Consider the following 22,695-nt stretch of genomic DNA (forward strand, 5'->3'; position numbering starts at 1 on the left):
GCTTCTCATGAGGCATCTGTTAATGGCTGTGAGACAAATGAAGGACATCAGGACAAACAATAGGGGCAGGTTGGTGGGGCTGAGTATTTAGAGTGAAAGGGATTATAATTAAAACTTGTCTCACCCTTGGATCCTTTACAAAATAATTGTTGGGTTATTTTCTTGGTGAAGCAGTGATCCATATTGATTTTAGAAAATGCATGCATCTCAGCTGGGGGATCTGGAAGTCTAGAGGGTGGCTACAGGAGCAAAGACCATGCAGTGCAGGCAGAAGAAGTCCTTGGAGCCCTGTTCCCTAGCTTAGGAGACCACGTGCCCCAAACCTGGCTGGCCACCAGGGCTTGCTCTTTCCTGGGTGGTTCTCAGCAATTTCATGGAGGATGACCCAGAAGGCAGAAAGTCTACTGCCAGTTCCTGTGCGCCCTTGGGCAAGCTATCTAAACCTTTTATGTCTCATTTTCTTAATCAGTCAATAGGTATAAATAGTCTGGCCTACTTCATTTGGCCACATTGAGGATTAAGTGAGATTTTACATACAGTGCCTAATAGTATACATAAAAAGTGTTAAATAAATATCATTATTAAATCAGTCGTCATTCAAAGGTACACCAAAGCAGACTCCTGGGCCCCTCTCTCGCCATGAAATGAAACCAGTAGTCATAATCATGATGAGGCCTAATTCTCCTCCCAAGGCAACTTGTTCTCTTTGCTAGTAATTGCCTGGATTTTCATTATTAGACAAGAAAAGAGAACCCTTTAGCAATAATTTGAGGCTACTCCTATCACAAAGCATGAGCATCATCAAAACGAAGAGTTTTTGGTCGATTTTTTCAGTCATTTGGACAGAAAATGCCCTCAAAGATTTTCAACTCAAGGCTATGACCAAGGGTATGTTTTCTGCCTCAAAAATGACTCCATGTAGAAGAAAGAGCAAAGCACCAATTTTGCAGATGAAAGGTGTGAGACCCAGGTGGCTTTGTTTGAGAGCTTCCAGTGTTCATTCTTTGTAAAGTGGGAAAATAGCTTTGCTTTTTAAAAAATTTTAAGTATAATTGACAAATTCAAAAAATTGTACGTATTTATGACGTACAATGTGATGCTTTGATTTATGTATACATTGTGAAATGGTTACTCCAATTAAACTAATTAACATATCCATCACCTTACATATTGCTTTTTTGTGATGAGAACATTCAAGATCTCTTCTCTTAGCAATTTTCAAGTCTGTAATACATTATTACTGTATTAACAATAGTAACCATGCTGTACAATAGATCTTCAAAATTTAATTCTCCTGTCTAACTGAAATTTTGTGCCCTTTGACCTCAGGTCTCATAACCACCATTCTACTCTGTGATTCCATGAGTTCAAGTTTTTTATATTCCATATGTATGTGAGATAATGCAGTATTTGTCTTTCTGGGCCTGGTTTAATTCACTTAGTCTAACGTCCTCTAGGTTCATCTGTGTCATTGTCAATGACAGAACTTCCTTCTTGTTTAAGGATGAATAGCATTTTATTGTGTATATTATATATATATCCATCTTATATATATGTCCATCAACGAATGATAAAGAGAATGTGAGAGAGAGATATATATATATTTTTATCATTCATTTGTTGATGCACACATAGGTTGTTCCAGGTTGTATTAGTCTATTCTCACACTGCTATAAAGACATACCCAAGACTGGGTAATTTATTTAGAAAAGAGGTTTAATTAACTCCCAGTTCCACATGGCTGGAGAGGCCTCAGGAAATTTACGATCGTGGCAGAAGATGAGAGAGAAGCAAAGGCATGTCTTACATGGCAGCAGGTGAGAGAGAGAGCAAACGAAGGGGGACGAGCCCCTTATGAAACCATCAGATCTTGTGAGCACTCACTCACTATCACGAGAATAGCAAAGGGAAAACTGCCCCCACAATCCAATCACTTCCCACCAGGTCGCACCCTCTGCACCTGGGAATTATGCTTCAAACTGAGATTTGGGTGGGGACACAGAACTAAACCACAACACATGTCTTGGCTATTATGAATAATACAAGCATGAGAGTGCAAATATCTTTTCAACATACTGATTTCATTTCCTTTGAAAAGATACCCTGAAGTGGGATTGCTGGATTATATGGTAGTTTTTGAGAAGCCTCCATACTGTTCCCCATTTTGGTTGTATTAATTTACATTCCCACCAACGGAATACAAACATTCCCCTTTCTCCACATCCTCACCAACACTCACTATCTTTTGTCTTTTTGATAACAGCCATTCTAACAGGTGTGAAGTCATATGTCTTTGTGATATTAATTTGCATTTCCTTGATGATTAGTGATGTTGAGAAGTGTTTCATTCGGCCACTTATGTGTCTTCTTTTGAGAAATGTCTATTCAGGTCCTTTGCCCATTTTTAAATTGGGTTATTTGTTTTCTTACTGTTGAGTTGTTTGGATTTTTTGTATATTTTAGGGATTAACCCCTTAAAAGATACATGGTTTGCAAATGTTTTCTCCCATTCCATAGGTTGTCTCTTTACTCTGTTAATTATTTCCTTGGCTGTGTAGAAGCTTCTTAGTTTAGTGCAACCCCATTTGTCTATTTTTTTGCTTTTGCTGTCTGTGCTTTTGGGGTCACATCTAAGCTTTGCTTTTTCAACCCAGTGCTCAGTAGATTAAAGTAGGAAGATGTTTCCTGGAGGCCTCCAGCCATCCTTAGCTTTGCCATGATTAACACTCCCATGATTTCACTCTCTCAAAGAATGGGATTCTTTAAAAGTTCCAATCTTGAGAGCATCAGCAAGTTAGAAATGGGCTTTCTGCTTTCAATCAAATAGACCCCAGCCTTTGTTCTAAGAGAAAGATGAGGAGCTTCCTCATAACCAGTAGCTTCCAATACTCTTTATTCTAAGCATGAAGACATTTCCCTTTGCACAGTGTACATTAAGGCTTACTGAGGCAAGGCAGGAAATGGTGCCCTTTCCCCCAGCAACTTCCAGCATGTTCTGTGGTGCATCTCAATATCCGGCTGCTCTGTATTGCTATTATCCAAATGGGCAATGTTTCTGTCATTTAACTGCGTCTTTGGGCAGGAACAGTCGAAAGCAGGGATTTTGCAAAGGTTCTACTTTGGGAAGAATTTGTTGGTTCCTATTAAATGGGCAGATGGAAAGCACAGGGAATCTGGAGATGCTTTACAGTGAGGACAGCGTGGGGCTTGACAAAAGAGAGAGAGGAGTGTGAATTTTTCGTGCCCCCCTAAAAGGATGGGGTGAGAACTTTTCCCCATCACCAAGTGCTCTTAGAGCCTGTGCAGATGGAGAGACATGGTTCCATTGTTCTCAGCCGTTCCCTTCAGCCCCTCTCATTGGCATGTTGGTCAGCATTGCCAGAGTTAGGAGGTGAAACCCCCCTGCAGAGTGCCCCTACCTTGCACAAGATGACCTTGCAGGACATGCAGTCACAGGGAAGCTGGTCCTCGATCTGCTGGGATTCGTGGCCTCAGTTCACGCCTCCACCTGTGCTGCGTCTCACACCTGCAATGCTGCCGGTTACCCTGCCTTCCCACCAGAGGTCGAGTTCCCTAAGACAGCAACAGGGCACTGCCTGTCTTTGTGTTTCCCAGCACAAAGAGAAGAACTGAACACTTATTCTGATTCAATAACAGGAAGAATAAATGAATGAATGAATGAGTGAGTGCATTTTAAAGCCAAGGGAGTTTCTGTCTCATAAGCTCATTGTCTTAGAAGAAAAGAAGGCAAATAAGGAGATCAGTAAGAAGTCCTGTGCGCCCGATTGCTTCCTGTGCCTTTCGACCTTCAGCCATGAAGCACGACCTTTATTGCTTGTTGAGCACAGACAGCTTTTAAAGGATATCCTTCCACTGCCCTCTCAGAAGGAAAGGGTCTTGGAAAGTGCTCAAAGCCCATCACTTGCAGGACCTTCTGAGTACGCTATGAACAAGAAGATAGTAAGAGAAGGTGGCGGCAACAGGGGATTTCAAAGTGTCCTGGAAGGCTGGGTCCATGTCACTCTTGGGGCAGTAAAATGTTTTAGTGGGAGTAATTGATTTATTCAGTGTCATCTGAAAGTGAAAGAAGACAGGATAGCTGAGCAAGCAATCCTCCCTCCAGCTTTCCATCCACCCCTGCAGATGTGTTTGTGCTCACGCACACACACGTGCACACACATGCTCACATGCTCACACACACATGCCCCCACATACATCAGGTGATTAACACAGGTATTGAATGGAAAGCTACATCTTCAGGAGAAGCTGATACAGTAAAAACCCAGGTAACCTATCCCAGGGTAACACTGTTGTCATCAAGCATTCTCTAGGGGCAGGCAGGGAGGAGAGGGGCAGGCTGGTTGGGAAACTGCAGGCAATCAGTCTCAGAAGTGGGGAGGCAGAGACTGGGTCCCTGTGCCCCAATTTTCTCCAGTCAAGTCAACAAAATGGCATCAGTGGGGAGTGTTCTGGAGTTTGCGTCTGTCTTGGATGCAAACTCTTGGAAGTCCCATCAAGAGTCCTAGAAATTCTTGATGTTTAAGGCACAGCAGCCAACTGCCACCAGCTGATGCCACACCACAGCCAGGACTAGGACAGATTTATGGGGCCAGAAACGTGAGGCCAGGCTGCCGGCTCCCCAGGCTCGGCCCCTTCCTTCATTGACTTGGCCATAACCAGCCTTGTACTTCAGGAGCTGGGAGTTCTGGACCCCTACTTATGTGTTATGGGGCTCACTAGGTAATTCTCTGTGGATAACGATGACTTGGATAGCTAAAATGCCTTGCGGGCCGGGCACGGTGGCTCACACCTATAATCCCAGCAGTTTGGGAAGCCAAAGTGGACAGATCACCTGAAATCAGGAGTTGGAGACCAGCCTGACCAACACGGAGAAACCTGTTCTACTAAAAATACAAAAATTAGCAGCGCATGATGGCGGGCACCTGTAATTCCAGCTACTCGGGAGGCTGAGGCAGGAGAATCTCTGGAACCTGGGAGGCAGAGGCTGCAGTGAGCTGAGATCGCGGCACTGCACTCCAGCCTGAGCGACAGAGTGAGACTCTGTCTCAAAAATAAAAAAAATAAAAGATAAAAATGCTTTATGGATTATCAGTGCTTCTCTTTTTTTTTTTTTTTTTTTTTTTTTTTGAGACGGAGTCTCGCTCTGTAGCCCAGGCTGGAGTGCAGTGGCCGGATCTCAGCTCACTGCAAGCTCCGCCTCCCGGGTTTACTCCATTCTCCTGCCTCAGCCTCCCAAGTAGCTGGGACTACAGGCGCCCGCCACCTCGCCCGGCTAGTTTTTCTCTATGCATCATCTCGCTGTAACAAGACTGAGAGCCAGGCCGGGAACGGGACCTTACTTCCACCTTGCAGGTAAGAAAATTGCAGTTTAGAGAAATGACAGAGTGGGGAGCTGCTGGCTGTGCCTGTGCTGTTCCATGGCCCGGAGCACTCCATCTTTCTCCAACGTCAGGGGGAGAGACACAGCCCAAAAGGGGCACTGAGCGTTGGAACTGACGTCAGGAAGCCCCTGCCTGGCACCCTAACATGGCCACTGAACAGCAGGTGGGCTGAGCTCCTGGGGCCTTGTTTCACATGGTAGAACCAGCGGCTTTTCTTGCTGCTCTGCGGGGTCTCATCACTGTCGCGTTTAGCAGGGCTTCGTGAGCCTCTGTGTGACCCCCAGAGTTCTGGACACAGGCTGGACACGGGCTTAGGCCTGAACCCAACCCACATCTCAACATTCCGATGCCATCGTCCACCCTCTGAAATGCCATCAACCTCGGACCCTTTCCCATCCCCACAGGCCGCCTTCCTAGGCTCTTACAACCATCTCCCACCCGGGCGCTGGCTCTGCGGCCGTCCCCTCACCCCCACTTCCCACACCAGAGTTTCTGGGATTGGATCATGTCACTCCTGCTCAAGCCTGTTCCGTGGCTCTCTGTGACCATGGCCGCTGCAGGAACCTTTCAGAGGCCTACAGGACAGGACCCAGCTCCGTCCCTCATCGCCCTCACTTCTGTCTTAGCACGTATTATGGTGAGGGGACTGTCCGTTTACATCCATCTCCCCCTCTAGACCAGGGTAAGCAAATGTTTTCTGTCAAGGGTCAGGTAGTAAATGCTCCAGGCTCCAGGGCCCACCCAGCCTTGGTTGCATCTATTGAGCTTATGCCTGTATATACAGCAGTACCCACAGACCAGACGCCAGGCAACAGGCATGGCTGCGGTCCGATAAGACACACGGCGGGCTTGATCCCACCCCGGCCCGGTGGGGCCCCTGCTCTTGACTTTGATCTCTGGGGCTGGCCATTCCAATCTGTCTGCCCCACTACCAGGTCCCCAGCACAGTACCTGGCACACAGGAGATGCTTAATAAAAGGCTTAGAGTGGATGTGTGACCAGGAGGGCTGCCCAGAGCGGGCACAGGAGCCCTGTGGCTGCCCTGCAGATCCAAGTCTGAGGCTTTGGAGCCGTGGGTGCCTCAGGCTGCCGGGTCCCGCCTGTGCCTGGGCTTCTGCCTCAGCAGCTCCTCGTCTGCTTCCGGAGGGGACTTCTAGCCAGGGGGAATGGCCGGGGCTAAGCTGTTGGCCCAGATTCCTGGCTCGCTGTGTCGGGAAGGGAAGGGTCCAAAGTGGCCCCAGAATCAGAGTGAGGGAAATCGTTCCCCAGCTCCCAGGACCCGGGCGACGGGGGAACCCCGCGGAGCCACGGCCCATTCGATGCAATGCCTGGGCCCAGGGCCCCACCCGTGAGGGCCCAGGAGGGTGGCAGCCACCGGGAGGGTGGGGACACAGCCGCTCCTGGAAGGCTCCAGCCAGCTGTCAGGGAACCTCTGCTTCCCTCCCCTTCCAGGGCTGTGTCTGTCGCCTCCCTGGGGCTAGGTCTCCAGGCCTGACCAAGCACAGGGAGACACTGAAGTCCTCCTGCCTGGTCTGGAGTCACTCTGCCACCTTGAGGCGACATCTGGGAACTGCATCCTGCCCCAGCCAGGCCCACCTGAGAGCTCGCTGCCTGAGCTCCCTCTCCAAAGCCAGCCCCAGCTGCCTAAGGAAGCCTGTTCATTCTGCAAAGCTCTGGGAAGCGCTGTTCTGGAAAGGCCCAGAGATCCCCGAGACACCCTTTCACACGGAACAGTCCTGTCGTAAGCCTCCTGTCCTCCAGGTCTCAGCTCTCAGCCGGGCCTTCCGGGACACCTGCTGTAGGAAGGAGTCCCTCCTCCGCCCCCGCTCCTTCTTCCTTGTTCTCCCCTGGGCCTCTCCACCCATCAGGTTCAGCAACAGCTGTGTGTTTATGGCGTCTGTCCCCTTAGAGTGTCGGCTTCTGAGGGCGTGACATTTTGTTCCCTGTTCCTCCCCGTGACTGGAACAGCAACGGCATATAAAAGACTCTCAGCAAATGTTTGATGAGTGAATGAGCAACACCAAATCCGCAACAATCCACCAAGACTGAGTGGAGGCGGGGAGGCGAGAGGAGGGAAGAAGGGGATAGGAGGGAAAGGGAGAGGGAGGAAGGGAAGGAAAGAAAAGGAGGGAAAAGGAGTGGGAAGGGAAGGGAAAAGGAGGGACGGGAAGGAGAAGGTGCCAACTTGGGGCTTCGAGCCTGAGTGGTGCCTGCTGATGGGGTTGGCTGGAGGAGCAGAGCACCAGGAGGCCCGGGGATGTGGCGAGGCAGCCGTGGTGTCAGACAGAGGAAGGCAGGAGGCTGAGACTGAGGGCCCTGGAATCTCACACATTCCAGGGTTTAGAAAGGTCAGGGTGGTGTCCACCTCCGGAGTCCACAAAAGGGAAGTGCGGGGTGGGGATGAGTCTAGAAGCAGCTCTGCAAAACAGTGCAGGTTTCCAGGCCACCGGAAGCTCAAAGAGGAGAGAAAAGACGTGGGCTCTCGGAGTGGGAGGGGGGCGTTGTTGGAGGCCCCATCTTTGGGTGAGTGCTGACACCCCCTTGTCAGAGCCAACAGGCTGGCGCACACGTGGACCACCCTTGGCGGCTCACTCTGGGAAGAGTGTTACAAGGGAGGTTGTCTAGTGACAAGGATGGCGGGAATCGTGGAGCTATAAATAGGAGCGGTGACTGCAGTAGCTGAGATGTGTGGTTTGGGGATGTCATGGCTCCATGAAGCCAGAGCAAGGTCTTCCAGCCTGCACACTGCCATCTGCTGGGCTACGGCGAGGCTGATGTGGCTCAGCATAGGATTCTGTACTCTTGGTCAAAGCTGAGGGCTGAGCTGGGAACAGTGGCTCACACCTGTAATCCCAGCACTTTGAGAGGCTGAGGTGGGAGGATCATTTGAGCCCAGGAGTACAAGGCCAGCCTGGGAAACATAGGAGGACCTTGTATCTACAAAAAATAATTAGCTAAGTGTGATTGCACACTCCTGTGGTCCCAGCTACTCAGGAGGCTGAAGTGGAAGGATCACTTGAGCCTGGAGGGTGAGGCTTCAGTGAGCCGTGATTGGGCCACTGAACTTCTGCCTGGGCAACAGAGTGAGACCCTGTGTTTTTGTTTGTTTGTTTTGTTTTGTTTGTCAAGAGCAGGCAGCAGAGGGCTGCCTGTAGGTGGTGAGTTCTCTATGTGACCAGGAGGGCTGCCTGGAGGGGGCAACAGGAGCACGTGGCTGCCCTGTGGATCCAAGACTAAGACTTTGGAGCTTGCTGAGGCTGGGTTGACAGAGTGTATGGTCAGTTTTCTGATGCTGGATGCCTTGTTACTGCAGAGGCATTCAAGGGTACAACTAGCTGTTGGGATTGATGTGAAGAGCGTCAAGGGGACTTGATCCTGTTGCAGGGAGGGATTTGGGGGTGAGATAGGGAACTGGCTAGCCCTGAGGGTTATAAGGGTCTGTGGCAACCCTGGGGTCGTGTGGCTCTGCTTTGTCTGGGGCCGTTTAGTTCCCTGAGTGTTCAGTGTATGGCAGGCTTTGCTCATGGCTCTTTCTGCATCGTCACAGCCTCAGTAGCCTTACTCTGTCCATGCAATGATTCTCATTTTACAGGCAAGGGACCTGGGACTTAGAGGCTCACATTCTTGGGGCTAAGCTTTGAGCCATGGCCAACGTCATTCTGGAAGCTGGCTCAGCTGAGGGGAGCCTAGTTCCCCTGGGCATAAGTGACACTGAGGCCTGCCTTTGCTCCTCGGACCTCAGATGGGGGCTGCCTTCCTCTCCCCATCTGTGCCTAGCAGCTGCTCATGCAGCATCTGAGTCTCAGGGTAATCTGGGGACAGCACTCTGGCAAGAAGCTCTGCAGGGAGGGGCCCAGCATTCACACACGCAAGCAAAGAGCAATAAGCCAGGACTAAAGATAGAAGATGCCTCTTACTGGGCCGGTTCTGATGTAAAAATGCAAAACTCAGAATTAAACAGGCACTTTGCATTGCAGAGCAACAGTGCCCCATTAAGCTATTCTGGGCTAGGACACTGAGAAGCTTTGTGAGCTCTCACTGCTCAAGACAATGAATAATACATAAGTCTCTACAGTCTCAATTCAAACGATGATTCACGAGCCACACCGAAAGCTTCATTCCAATCCAATCCATATTCTAATGTGATCCTCTTCTACCTTAGAAAGCCTGGGCTTGGTAGCCAGGCGGCATCTATTTCTTGATGATTAAAGTCTGGGTCTTCTAGGGAAATGCTTCTGAAGTGTGGAACAGGGACCACTGCTGGTCGGCAAACTGCTTGTTTCTGGCCCACGAAGAGATAAGCAGAGAAATGGAGAGTAAATGCTTAGAAACCTTTACAGAAACTTAAAGTTAAGTGGGTTATGTGGGTTGACTGTAATGAAAAAGTTTGCAACCTGGGCAACATGGCGAGACCCCATCTCTCCATAAAATAAAATTAGCCAGGCATGATGGTGCACACCTGTGGTCCCAGATACTTAGAAAGCTGAGACAGGAGGATCACTTGAGCCTGGGAGGTTGAGGCTGCAGTGAGTCCTGATTGCACCCTGCCCTCCAGCCTGGGTGACAGAATGAGACACTCTCTCCAAAAAAAAAAATAACGTGGGCTTGCATTTTATGTGTTCATTTTCGATTTCATTTTTTAAGTAGTTCAATTTTATGTTTTATGAAAGTATTGGTTTGAAATAAGTTGGAAATTTCCAACAAAGCAAAACCAAAAACCAAAAGCCCTGGTCTTTTTCCTCACGGATGGTCTGAGAAGCACGGGTCCAGGCCACCATGTCCTGTTTGTTGAGGCTGGGTCAACAGAGTACACAGTCAGTTTTCTGTGCCTGTTAAGGTTAATATAAAAATTGTATAAAGACATACTTTATCTCCTTTCTTCTCTTAAAATCTATGAGACATAAAGTTAAATAATGTAACAATTATAGTGAGGTATTTTTGGATTTATAACATATGTAGATGTAAATATATGAAAATAATAGCAAAAAAAAGAGGAGGAGGAAATAGGACTACATAGGAAGGAAGTTTTGATCTCTTACTAGAAATAAGTTAGTCTAAACCAGAAGTTAATTCTAATAAATTGAGATGTGTATTATAAGTCCTAGTGCAACTACTACGAAAACAACTCAAACATATAATTAGCATCATTAAAAAATTAAAATGCTACACTAGAAAATATTGACTTGATGCAAAAGGCTATAAAGGAAGATCAGAGGGACAAAAAGGAAAAGCATCATACAGGAAAACAAACCAAAACGGCATCTGTAAATCAAACTATATCAATGATCACATTAAATGTGAGTGGACTAAAAATCCAGTTAAAAGACAGAGATTGTCAGACTGGATAAACAAACAAGTTCCACTATGTGTTGTCTACAGGAAGCACAGTTAAATTCACATATATAAGTAGGTTAAAAATAAAAAGATGGAAACAGATATACTATGCAAATGGTAATGATAAAAGAGCTGATATGATGCTAATAATATCAACAAAATAGACTGTAAAACAAAAAAGTCATTAGAGATAAAGAAGGACATTTTATAATGACTAAAGGGTCAATGATTCAGAAAGATACAACAACTATAAACACATGTGCAGCTAACAATAGAACATTAAAATATTGGAAGCAAAAAATGACAGAATTGAAGGAAGAAAGAGACAATTTAATAACAGAAGTTGGAGACTTAAATCTCATCATGTTAAATAATGGATAGAACAACTATGCAGAAGATTAACAAGGATATAGAAGATTTTGGCAATACTATAAACCAGCTAGACCTAACAAACATCTATAGAACACGCTACCCAATAATAGCAGAATATACTTTTTAAAATAGAGTACATAAAATATTCTTCAGGGTAGACCATATTCTTAGCTATAAAGCAATTCTCAAATTTTTAAAAGGATTGAAATAATACAAAGTATGTTCTCCAACCTCAGTGGAATTAAATTAGAAATAAATAACAGGAGAATAATTACAAATATATAAAAATTAAACAGCACACTCCTAAATAACCAATGAGTAAAAAGAGCTCACATGGGAAATTAGAAAATACTTTAAGGTCAATGAGAGTGAAAACATAACACACAAAAACATATGTGATGCACTAAAGCAGCAGTGAGAGGGAAATGTATAGCTGTAAATGCTTATATGATGTGGAAACTAAAAGATGTTCGTCTCATGAAAGTAAAAATTAGAACAGAGAATACTAGAACCTAGGAAGGATAGGGGAAAGGGGAAGACAGGGAGAGATTTGTTAAAGGCAACAAAATGGTGCCACTGCACTCAGCCTGGGCAACAGAGTGAAGACCTTGTCTAAAAAAAGAAAAAAAAGAAAAAAGAAAGAAAGAAAGAAAAGAAAAGAAAAGAAAAGAAAAGAAAAGAAAAGAAATATGTGGTTCAGGCATGCCTGGCTCTAAGGGCTATAAAAATGTCATCAGGATGTGATGTCTTCACTCTTCAACTTCACTCTCAGGGCAGTCACCTCCACATGGGGCCCCCAGAAGCTCTAGGCTTACATTCTCCAAGGGTCAGTCCTAGCAGAGAGAGAGATAGAGCTGCTAATCTCAAAGAGCCTGTGCAAGTCCCAGGTGAAGTTCTGGGACTTGCCAAGATTGCCAAGCTTGGTTCTTAGGGCCACCTGAAAGACATCCTGAGGCCCCGGGTTGAGGGCCTCTCATTGGCCAGGCCTGGTTCCATGCAACCTCCGGAATCAGAGGTGGGGCTCTACCTGTCCATACGAAATGGATCTTGAGAAAGGTGAGATCAGAAACTGGCAATGAGGAAGAGGGTTCCCCCAAATAAACCGGAGCCACTAGGTGCAGAGCAGACAAAACAGCCCACAGACACCTGAGCCTTGATTTCATGTCCCTGCTGCAGGAGGTCATTTTTTTTTTTTTTTGAGACAAAATTTTGCTCTTGTCACCCAGGCTGGAGTGCAATGGTGTGATCTCAGCTCACTGCAACCTCTGCCTCCTCTGCGATTCTCCTGCCTCAGCCTCTCAAGTAGCTGGAATTACAGGCGCCCACCACCACACCCAGCTAATTTTTTTTGTATTTTTAGTTGAGATGGGGTTTCACCATTTTGGCCAGGCTGGTCTTGAACTCATGAACTCAGGTGATCCACCTGCCTCGGCCTCCCAAAGTGTTGGGATTACAGACGTGAGCCACCATGCCCAGTCAGGTCATCTTTAAGGAGACGTTTGGGCTACTCTCAAATTACCCTCCACAAAACTATTGTAACAACTCACCCCTAATTCTTAAATACAAAATATTAAAATCAGCAATTATCTTTTAGGCTAGAGGTTCTTCAAACTTTCCCAGTTCACAAACCCTTAGCGTATTAGCTTTTTTTTTTTTTTTTAATGGTGCTTCTAGGCCAAATGAAATGCCTAACAATTGCATTTATTAAGTTGTTAAGTTTAAACACCTTAGTAGCAGTGGTCGACTCCATGTCCAACACACATTGTTGTTTCCCTTGATGTCCAACAGATGTCTCTGGGTGTCTGTCTTGTCCCCACACATCCGCACTGGGGAACCACAGTGCAGGTTAGACACGACGCTGTGTGACTCTAGGTATGAAAACTCTCTTGGGACACAGATGATAATCCTGTAGCCTGACTAATCACAATTGATGGGATAATGCTTAAACTGACAATTTCTATATCATGACAAAATGTTGCATTCACTGGTGAAACAGGGCCAGGTGCGGTGACTTATGCCTGTAATCACAGTACTTTGGGAGGCCATGGTGGGAGGATTGCTTGAGCCCAGGAGTTTGAGACCAGCCTGGGTAACATAGTGAGACTCCCATCTTACAAAAAATTTTAAAAAATGAGCCAGGTGTGGTGATGTGCACCTGTAGTCCCAGCTATGAGAGAGGCTGAGTTGAGAGGATCGCCTGAGATCTAGGTGGCAGTGAACTGTGATCATGCCACCGCACTCCAGCCTGGGCGACAGAGTGAGACCATGTTTCAAAAAAGAAAAGTGAAACAGCAACATTGCTTCCACCTCATTATCTAAGAAGCCCCTTCACAGCACAGAAGCTCTTCCCCCATATTAGTCAGAGTTCTCCAGAAAAAACAGGAGAGAGAGATTAGATAGATAGAGTTGATATAGAGATGAGATGTAGATATGTAGGTGATATAAATATGGATATACAGATATGAAGCTGTTTATTATAAGGAATTGGCTCACCTGATTACAGAGACTGGCAGGCTCGAACCTGGTGTGTGGACCGGCAGACTCGAGATGCAGGAGAGCCGATGGTGCCGCTCTGGTTTAGAGACCGGCAAGCAGAGCCCCAGAATTGCTGACAATGCAGGTGAAGTCCGAAGGTGGGCGGCTGAGGAATTCCCTCTTGTGCAGGGAGGGCCAATCATTTTTGTCCTACTCAGGCCTTCAGTGGATTGGATGAGGCCCACCCCCATCATGGAGGGCAATCTGCTTCTTCAGAGTTTACCAATTTAAACATTAATCTCATCCAAAGATGCCCTCCAAGTTAACAGATAAAAGGAACCACCACACTCCCCAGCAGCCTTCGCATGAGCAGTACCTTCAGCATGCACCCTACCATCTTGGGAGTCCCAGGGGAGACAGAGAGAGAGTCTTGTTCCTGATAACTCCAGCAGAAGTCTTGGTCTCGCTCTTATGACCCACAAAGCCCACAGCCCATTGCTGCTCCCATCCCTGTGGCCAAAATCAATGTCCTTCTAGGCCAGGTTTGAGTTCTATGCCCACCCCAGGCCCCAGCAAAGGGCCAGCCATCCACAACTACGCGAATTGGAGAGTGAGTGAAAACCATCCAGAACTATGCAAATTGGAGGACCCCCAATTTGGGAGTCCTTCTCTGTGGGAGGCCCTCACACAGAAGTCAGAGCGCAGTGAGCAGGAAAGTGGAGTGGACACTGGCGATGTCCTGAGATGGTGCACATTCTGGCTGGCCACCCTCCACTGGGCCTGCCTGAGTCCCAGGTTCTTAGGAGCTTCTGAAAAAATGGCTTCTAGACATTGTAGCTGTAGGACCTCTGGAGGAGCAGGGTTAGAGTGGGAAAAAGGAGAATGAGGAAGCTTTTTTTCTTTTTTCTTTTTTTTTTTGGAGATGGAGTTTCACTCGTGTTGTCTAGGCTGGAGTGCAATGGCGCAATCTCGGCTCATTGCAACCTCCGCCTCCTGGGTTCAAACCATTATCCTGCCTCAGCCTCCCGAGTGGCTGGGATTACAGGCACCTGCCACCACATCCAACTAATTTTTGTATTTTTTAAAGTAGAGATGGGGTTTCACCACGTTGGCCAGACTGGTCTTGAACTCATGATCTCAGGTGATCCACCTGCCTCGGCCTCCCAAAGTGCTGGGATTACAGGCGTTGAGCCACTGTGCCCAGCCAGGAAGCTTTTTTTCACAGTCTCTGTCTGGAGAACTCTCAGCCAGGCTGTAGGTCCCCAGGAAAAGCCCAAGCTTCCATTTAAGGATTTGCATTTCCTGAATTGCCTTTGCATCTTTGGTGGTGGCCCAGGAAATTCGAATCCGGAGGAAAGAAGCACGCAGCAGCACTGGGTCTACATGAGGGGAAGACGAGAACATGTTCTCAAGGGGCTTCTTGTGAATGGTGGTCCGCCCCACACCAGCCCTTGCAGCTGCATGCTGCAGGGTGGGGGAGTCCTGCTTGGTGCAGGGAGGGGCCATTCAACATGCTGGTGGAACACAGCAGGCAACTCAGAAGGACTGAGCCATGGAGGGAGGTCAGCTGAAAGAAGAGGCGAGAGCCTCTGAACATGAAGGAAAGAGCAAGAGGGGAGCACCATCAGCTTGGCTCCAGGATGAGCCAGAAAGGAGAACAGGTGACAACTCGAGAGGAGAGGGAAAGGGGAGCCCAGGCCTGCCTGCCCCAAAAGAGAGAAGGCCCAAGATGGGGAACGGAAAAAAGGTGATTTTGAAAAGTGGGTGTGTTAGTCTGTTTTCACACAACGGATAAAGACGTACCTGAGACTGGGTAATTTATAAAGAAAAAGGGATTTGTGGACTCACAGTTCCACGTAGCTGGAGAGGCCTCACAGTCATGGTGGAAGGCAAAACGCACATCTTACATGGCAGCAGGCAAGAGAGAACAAGAGCTAAGCAAAAAGGGAAACCTCTGATAAAACCATCAGATCTCGCGAGACTTAATCACTACCATGAGAATAGTACGGGAAAACCACTGCGCGACTCGATTATCTCCCACTGGGTCCCTCCCACAACACGTGGGATTAAAGATGAGATTTGGGTGGGGACATAGCCAAACCATATCAGTGGAGTCCTCAGGAAACATTAAGGTTGCGTGATAGAAGGGTTACAATAAGCTGTTGTCCTTAAGGTAGGGTGAGCATAAGCACATCCTTCGTTTTGATGGGCGGGAGTAATGTAAACACCATGTGAAGGCTGCCTGGGCAGTGTGGTGGTTCATCTCATATGTCAACTTGCAGGGCATCTTTGGATAAGATTGACACTTAAATTGATAACTTTTGAATCAGCAGATTTCCCTCCATAATGTGGGTGGGCCTTGTCCAATCTGCTGAAGGCCTGCATAGATCTAAGAGACTAACTTCCCAACACAACAGGAAATTCTTTATTCTCATCATGGCCACCACTGAGAAGCCCTTCTTGAGGGAAATGGCCACAGACAACAGTCACAGCCTTCACCTTTCAGCCCCTCAACTCACCCACGCCTGAATTCATCATGCCTGCCCTGGATATTTGTGTGTCGGTTTTTTATTTTTATTTTTATTTTCCTGTTATATGTATCCATAAATGCCTCATTTTGGCTGAATTCAGTCAGACTTAGGTGACTGTCACCTAGAATGGAGAGAGTCCTGACTAATCCACAGACCCAAAGTGCAGTCCCCAAACCAGGGCCCCAGCCTGACTTTCTGGTTCTCCTGGTTCCAGTCTCAGTTTCCATCCTTGAGCCCTGAGCTGCAGCCAGAGCCTCTGCTGGAGATACATTTTCATGCACCCTCCCTTGGTTAAAAAAATAGCCTCTATTTTATTATCAGTACAAAATAGCTCTGAACAACACATGGGACAGGGGACAGAGCAGGAGCCAGGATCTGAGGCCGCCTGGCTCTGGGACCCCTGAGACTCGGGAGCCCATAGGTTTCTGTTTGACAGAGGTCCTCATTTTCTCCGCAGTGAAGGGCCTGCCCTCTAGCTGGGTCACCTTCTCGATCCAGAGGTTGTAGTTCACCAACGAGGTGTATATCCCTGGGGTGTTCTTCTCTCCACAGCTCTTTCCCCAGCTGATGATACCCACCTGGTACCACTTCTCACCAGGCTCTGGGGTGCAGACCAGAGGTCCCCCGCTGTCACCCTGTGGGCAGAGAACACAGCTCAGCAGGGAGTCTGGTTCTAAGCTGCCCATGGGAGGCTGGGCACAGTTCATTCTCGGAAGAGGATTCCTCACCTTCCCAACTCTGGCTGCCAAAGGACATCTCATCAATGCTGACCTTTACCCACACCATCCCTGCTCCACGGGAGAAGCGTGTGGCTGCCAGGTTGGCTCTGGAGGTTGTAGGGTTGTAGAGCATTGGGGGTGGGGTGCTGTGGATGAGACAGGACTGAAGATGGGGGAGGAAGAGGGAGGGCTTGGTGAGAAAAGACCACTCCATCGGCAGCACAGAGAGACGCAGGCCAAGGGATGAGTGGAGACTTGTTTTGAGGGTCTTATCAAATGAGAGGCTCTGGAAAGGGCAGGAAAGGAAATGGGACATGTGAAGAAGTGTTGTAGGGCTAGGAACTGGGTCTCCTTTGTGTTCTTGCAGAGGCACAGAGAGAAGGACGTTCCTTTTTAATTCAGCCAAGCTTTTCAGAATGGGTGACCCTTCCAGGATGGAATCGCATGGTCTATGACTCGCATAGTTATCCGCTTATGTTGAGCTTCTGAACCAAGTCCCTGCCATGCCCCACATCTACATAAATCAAACAAATGCCCCACATCTTTCCGTCCACCTTCACACAAGGCAGATGAGCCTGCAGGAGGAGAAAGGGCTTGCTGAGGGTTCTATGGTAGACTGGCTGGGATTGGAACCCAGGATTTTCTTTTTATTAATTTTAAATTAATTATTATGGGTACATAATAGTTTTATATGTTTATGGGGTATACGTTTTGATATAGGCATACAATGTGCAATAATTAAATCAGGGTAACTGGGTTATCCATCCCCTCAAGTATGTATCATTTCTTTGTATTAAGAACATTTCAATTCCACTCTTCTAGTTATTTCGAAATATATACTTGTTATCTATAATCACTTTATTGTGCTACCAAAAACTAGATTTTATTCATTCTAACTAACTGTGTTTTCATGCTCCTTCACTGGAGTCCCCACCTGCTTTCTTTCCCAGCCTCTGGTAACTATCATTCTTTATCTCCATGAGTTTTTTTTTTTTTAAGCTTCCATTTATGAGTGAGAACATGCATTGTCTTTCTGTATCTGGATTATTTCACTTAATGTAATGTCCTCCAGTTCTATCCATGTTGTTGCAAAGGACAGGATTTCATTCTTTATGGCTAAATAATATTCCATTGTGTATATGTACCTCATATTCTTTATCCATTCATCCGTTGAGGGACACTTGGGTTGACTCCATATCTTGGTTATTGTGAATAGTGCTACAGTAAAAATGCAAGTGCCGATGTCTCTTTGATATACTGATTTCCTTTCTTTTGGATGTATACCCAGCAGTGGGGTTGCTGGATCATATGGTAGTTCTATTTTTAATTATTTTTAGTACCCTCCATCCTGTAACCCAAGATTTTCTTATTTTCTCTTTCAACTTTTATTTTACTTTAATAGGGTACATATGCAGATTTGTTATGTGAGTAAATTGCATGTCACTGGGGTTTGGTGTACAAATGATTTAATCACCCAGGTAGTAAGCACAGTATCTGATGGGTAGGTTTTTGCTTCTTACCCTCTTCATACCTTCTACCTTTAAGTAGGCCCTAGTGTCTATTGTTTCCCTCTTTGTGTCCATGGGTATTCAACATTTAGTTTCAACTTATAAGTGAGAACATGCGATATTTGGGTTTCTGTTCCTGCATTAATTCACTTAGGATAATGGCCTCTAGCTGCATCCAATTTGCGGCAAAGGACATGATTTTGTTCTTTTTTATGGCTGCGTAGTATTCCACGGTGTATATGTACCACAATTTCTTTATCCAGTTCACCATTGATGGACATCTAGTTTGATTCCATGTCTTTGCTACTGTGAATAGTGCTGTGATGAACATACGCATACCTGTGTCTTTGTGGTAGAATAATTTATATTCCTTTGGATATGTACCAGTATTGAGATTGCTGGGTTTAATGGTAGCTGTGTTTTAAGTTCTCTGAGAAATCTACAAACTGCTTTTTACAGTGGCTGAACTAATGATTTACGTTCCCACCAGGAGTGTAGAAGCCTTCTCTTTTCTCTGCAACCTCACCAACATCTGTTATTTTCTGACCTTAATAACAGCTATTCTGACTGGTGTGGGATGATATCTCACCGTGGCTTTGATTTGCATTTCTCTAATAATTAGTGATATTGAGCATTTTTTTCATATGCTTGTTGACTGCATGTATGTCTTCTTTTGAGACGTGTCTGTTCATGTCATCTGCCCATTTTTTAATCTTGTTAAGTTCCTTATAAATTCTGAATATTAGACCTTTGTCAGATACATAGTTTGCAAATATTTTCTCCCATTGTGTAGGTTGTCTGTTTACTCTGTTAACACTTTCTTTAGCTGTGCAGATGCTCTTTAGTTTAATTAGGCCAATGTTTTACTTTGTTGCAACTGCTTTTGGAGACTTCCTCATGAAATCTTTGCTAAGGCCTGTGTCAAGAATGGTATTTCGTAGTGACTTTCTTTTAGTGTTTTCACAGTTTTATGTTTTATATTTAAGTCTTTTATTCATCTTGAGTTGATTTCAGTTGATGGTGAAAGGAAAGGGTCCAGTTTCAATCTTCTGCATATGGCTAGCTAGTTATCCCAACACCATTTATTGAATAGGAAGTGCTTTCCCCATTGCTTGTTATTGTTGACTTTGATGAAGATCAGATGGTTGTAGGTGTACAGCTTTATTTCTGGGTTCTCTAACCTATTCCATTGGTCTAGGTGTCAGTTTTGGTACCAGTACCATGCTGTTTTGGTTACCATAGCCCTGTATATAGTTTGAAGTTGGATAGCATGATGCCTCCAGCTTTGTTCTTTTTGCTTAGGATTGCCTTGGCTACTTGGGCTCTTTTCTGGTTTCATATGAATTTTAAAATAGTTTTTTTCTAATTCTGTGAAGAATGCCATTGGTAGCTTGATAGGGAACGTATTGAATCTGTAAATTGATTTGGGTAGTATGGCAATTTTAATGATATTGATTCTTTCTATCCATGAGCATGGAATGTCTTTCATTTGTTTGTGTTGTCTCAGATTTCTTTCAGTAATGTTTTGTAATTCTCATCATAGAGATCTTTCACCTCCCTGATTGTCTGTCTTCCTAGATATTTTATTCTTTTGGTGGATATTGTGAATGGAATTGCATTCTTGATTTGGCTTTCAGCTTGTATGTTATCTAGTGTATATAAATGTCACAAATTTTTGTACATTGATTTTGTATCCTGAAACTTTGCTGAAGCTGCTTATCAGTTCTAGGAGACTTTGAGCAGAGACGATGGAGTTTTTCAGGTATGGAATCATATCATTTGCAAAGAGGGATAGTTTGACATCTTCTCTTCCTATTTGGATGCCTTTCATTTCTTTTTCTTGCCTGATTCCTCTGGCTAAGACTTCTAGGACTATGTTGAATCGGAGTGGTGAAGGAGGGCATCCTTGTCTTGTTCTGGTCCTGAGAGGGAGGCTTCCAGATTTTGCTCATTCAGTATGATGTTGGCTGTGGGTTTGTCATAGACGGCTCTTATTATTTTGAGGTATGTGTAACCCAGGATTTTCTGATGCCAAAGCCCATGCCCTCTCTACCTTTGTTATATTACTCTCTCACCAAAGGAGCTGAGCAACTACAACCTTGCAAGCAGACTTCAATGAGAGATGATGTCCCATTCCATGATCCTTGAGAGGTGACTAGAATAAGTACAGTATTATAACAAATTCTAATCAGGGAGGACAATTAGTGTTTTCTGGTCATGCTGTGTGTAATGCATTCTTGCATGGCTATAAAGAAATACCCGAGGATCTCCAGTCAGACCATCTTCTCCTCACCTTTCAGAGCCTTTTTGTTTCTATTTTACAAGATACTATCCTGTGCTTTTAGTTGTATTTAGTGGGAGGGGCTGGGAGAATTGTGTTTACTCCGTCTTGTCTGGAATCAGAAGTCTCAATTCTGTGTGCATTGTTTTTTGTTTTTTGGCAATATTTTAAATTGCCCAGAAAGTGAAGAAAATACAAGGTTCATGTGTCACTCTTTTTGGTCCCCACAGTTTTCACCACATGGGGGGCTCCTAAACCTAGTGCTATGCTGCCAGGGTCTACTTCTTACTTCAGAATGCCTTCTCCTTTCTCTTTTCCCTTTCTGCCTCTAACCCCTGTTCCAGTACCCACCTCTCAAGGCTCTCATAGCCTATCAGGAAAAACTACCAATTTTCTCACATTAAACCATAACAGATTATTCTAGATAAATATATTTCTTTTCCATGGGGCAGCCTCTCCATCACTGTTCAGAATATTTATCATCTGCATTTGTGGTTTTATACCAATGACCAGGTCCACTGTCTGGCCAATGAGCAGGTCTCTAGTCTTCAGCTGGGACTAAGCAGGTTCATCAGGCTGGCCACTTTTAAGATGAAGAGAGCACCTTTGAGCACGAAAGACAAATTTCCTCATTCATCCTTAGAGCCAGAGGAAGCTAATTTATGGGTGTTTTTTTTTCTATTTTTCTGGCTATCAATAATTTTTAAAGAAGAACTTGTGTTCATTTTATTAAAGAGAGGCAAAGAGACCAGTTTTGGTTCAATGAAACCCACATGCAATACCCAATATATTATCATCGTTTGTTTATCCACTGCCTGTCCAGGAAACCGTAGGGTCCCTTAGGTGAGGAACCATATCTCATTTACGGGTCTCCAGGGCCTTGTATGCTCAACAAAGGTTTCCAAATTAATGAATTAAAATGACTTCTTATATAGATACCAAGTCCTCCTTGGATTTTTTTTTTTTTTAAAGAATTCCCAGAAATGAGAAAAGCCTTGGCACCCTGTTTCCCTAGTGTACCTGATGAAGATCAGAAATAGTTAAGCAGGGTTGCAGCATATTGACTCCCAGGTGTGCTCACTCATAGCTCCAGAGGTCCTGCAATCCACATCCTCATTCCCATGGCTGAAGGCCCTAATTCCCATACACTTTCCAGACTCAGAATTGTCTATTCGCAGCAGAGAGAGAATATCCTTGCACTGGCAGTTCCGAGAGGGTGAGGACCTATTACGTGAGGGAGGGTACCCCCTAGTTACCTGGCAGGCGTCATAGCTCTCATTATTGTATCCGGCACACAGCATATTTTTGGTGAGTTTTGGAAATGCCTTTGAACACTCCTCCCAGTCCATGATGACCATCGGCGCTTTCATCAGATCCGTTTTCACAGAGTTTTTGTCAGCTGGCCCGGAGAGAAAGCACATTAGAGAAGCCACCAGGCCTCATGTCCCCACGCTCATGATGCAGCTGACTGTGCCCTCGGCCCTGTGTCCACCAGTCCCCACCCCCTGCCTTCACAGGCTCTGTAGCCCCTCACTTCCTTCAGGTTGCCCCATGCCTGCAACTTACCCACTCGCCCCAAAACTCCCGCAACTACTGGAATTCTTCTTCTCATTCAACACCAAATTTCTACTCCCAAGAAGACTTCCAACTTGACTCCAGTCGTCCCCACAGACTCAGCTTCTTGGAACTGGCTACTGACTGTTTCTCAGCATAATCCTTCCTCATCAATATATTTGCCTATTGTGACATTTTATTACATGAGGATGGCATTTCCTTCACACAGGGCCTTGGGAGGTGGGTTTGCACTCCCAGTGAAACAACTTTAGTTCCTCAGCAAGGGCAGGTTGGCAGAGTGTCTTGAGATGGGATTAGAGGGGATTTGCAGAGGCTCTTTCTGGGCCACCAGATGCTGGAAATTCAGCCAGATTCCTCTCCATCTCATTAACTCTGACCACAAAGAGATTTCACATTTCTTCCCCTGATTGAAGACTTTTAAACTTGTACGTGCCCACGTGCCTCCTCTCCCTCTTCTACCTTTCCAGGAGTGCCTGGAGCCCAGAACTAAGGTCCCAC

At 45.8% G+C, this 22,695-nt stretch overlaps 2 protein-coding genes across 3 annotated transcripts in view; one reads left to right on the forward strand and one right to left on the reverse strand.

Annotated features, from left to right (window-relative positions):
* The window catches only part of PRSS51 (serine protease 51), an 80,389-nt gene that overhangs the window by 15,112 nt on the left and 42,582 nt on the right, over positions 1 to 22,695 (forward strand). The gene's annotated exons all lie outside the window — the stretch shown is intronic.
* The window catches only part of PRSS55 (serine protease 55), a 28,713-nt gene continuing 6,821 nt past the window's right edge, over positions 804 to 22,695 (reverse strand). Inside the window, exons 4-5 of one of the 2 annotated variants that reach the window (XM_015144766.3) lie at positions 21,879 to 22,021; positions 804 to 1,028 (exon numbers count right to left, since the gene is read on the reverse strand). In XM_015144766.3, the coding sequence (XP_015000252.1) occupies positions 903 to 1,028; positions 21,879 to 22,021 (269 nt within the window). In that variant the 3' untranslated portion in view covers positions 804 to 902. Of the gene's footprint in view, positions 1,029 to 16,135; positions 16,750 to 21,878; positions 22,022 to 22,695 lie in introns of those variants that run through there. The other variant, XM_001089204.5, reaches the window with a different exon arrangement.

The sequence above is a fragment of the Macaca mulatta genome, chromosome 8 (genome assembly GCF_049350105.2).
Source record: "Macaca mulatta isolate MMU2019108-1 chromosome 8, T2T-MMU8v2.0, whole genome shotgun sequence".
NCBI classification, from domain to species: domain Eukaryota; kingdom Metazoa; phylum Chordata; class Mammalia; order Primates; family Cercopithecidae; genus Macaca; species Macaca mulatta.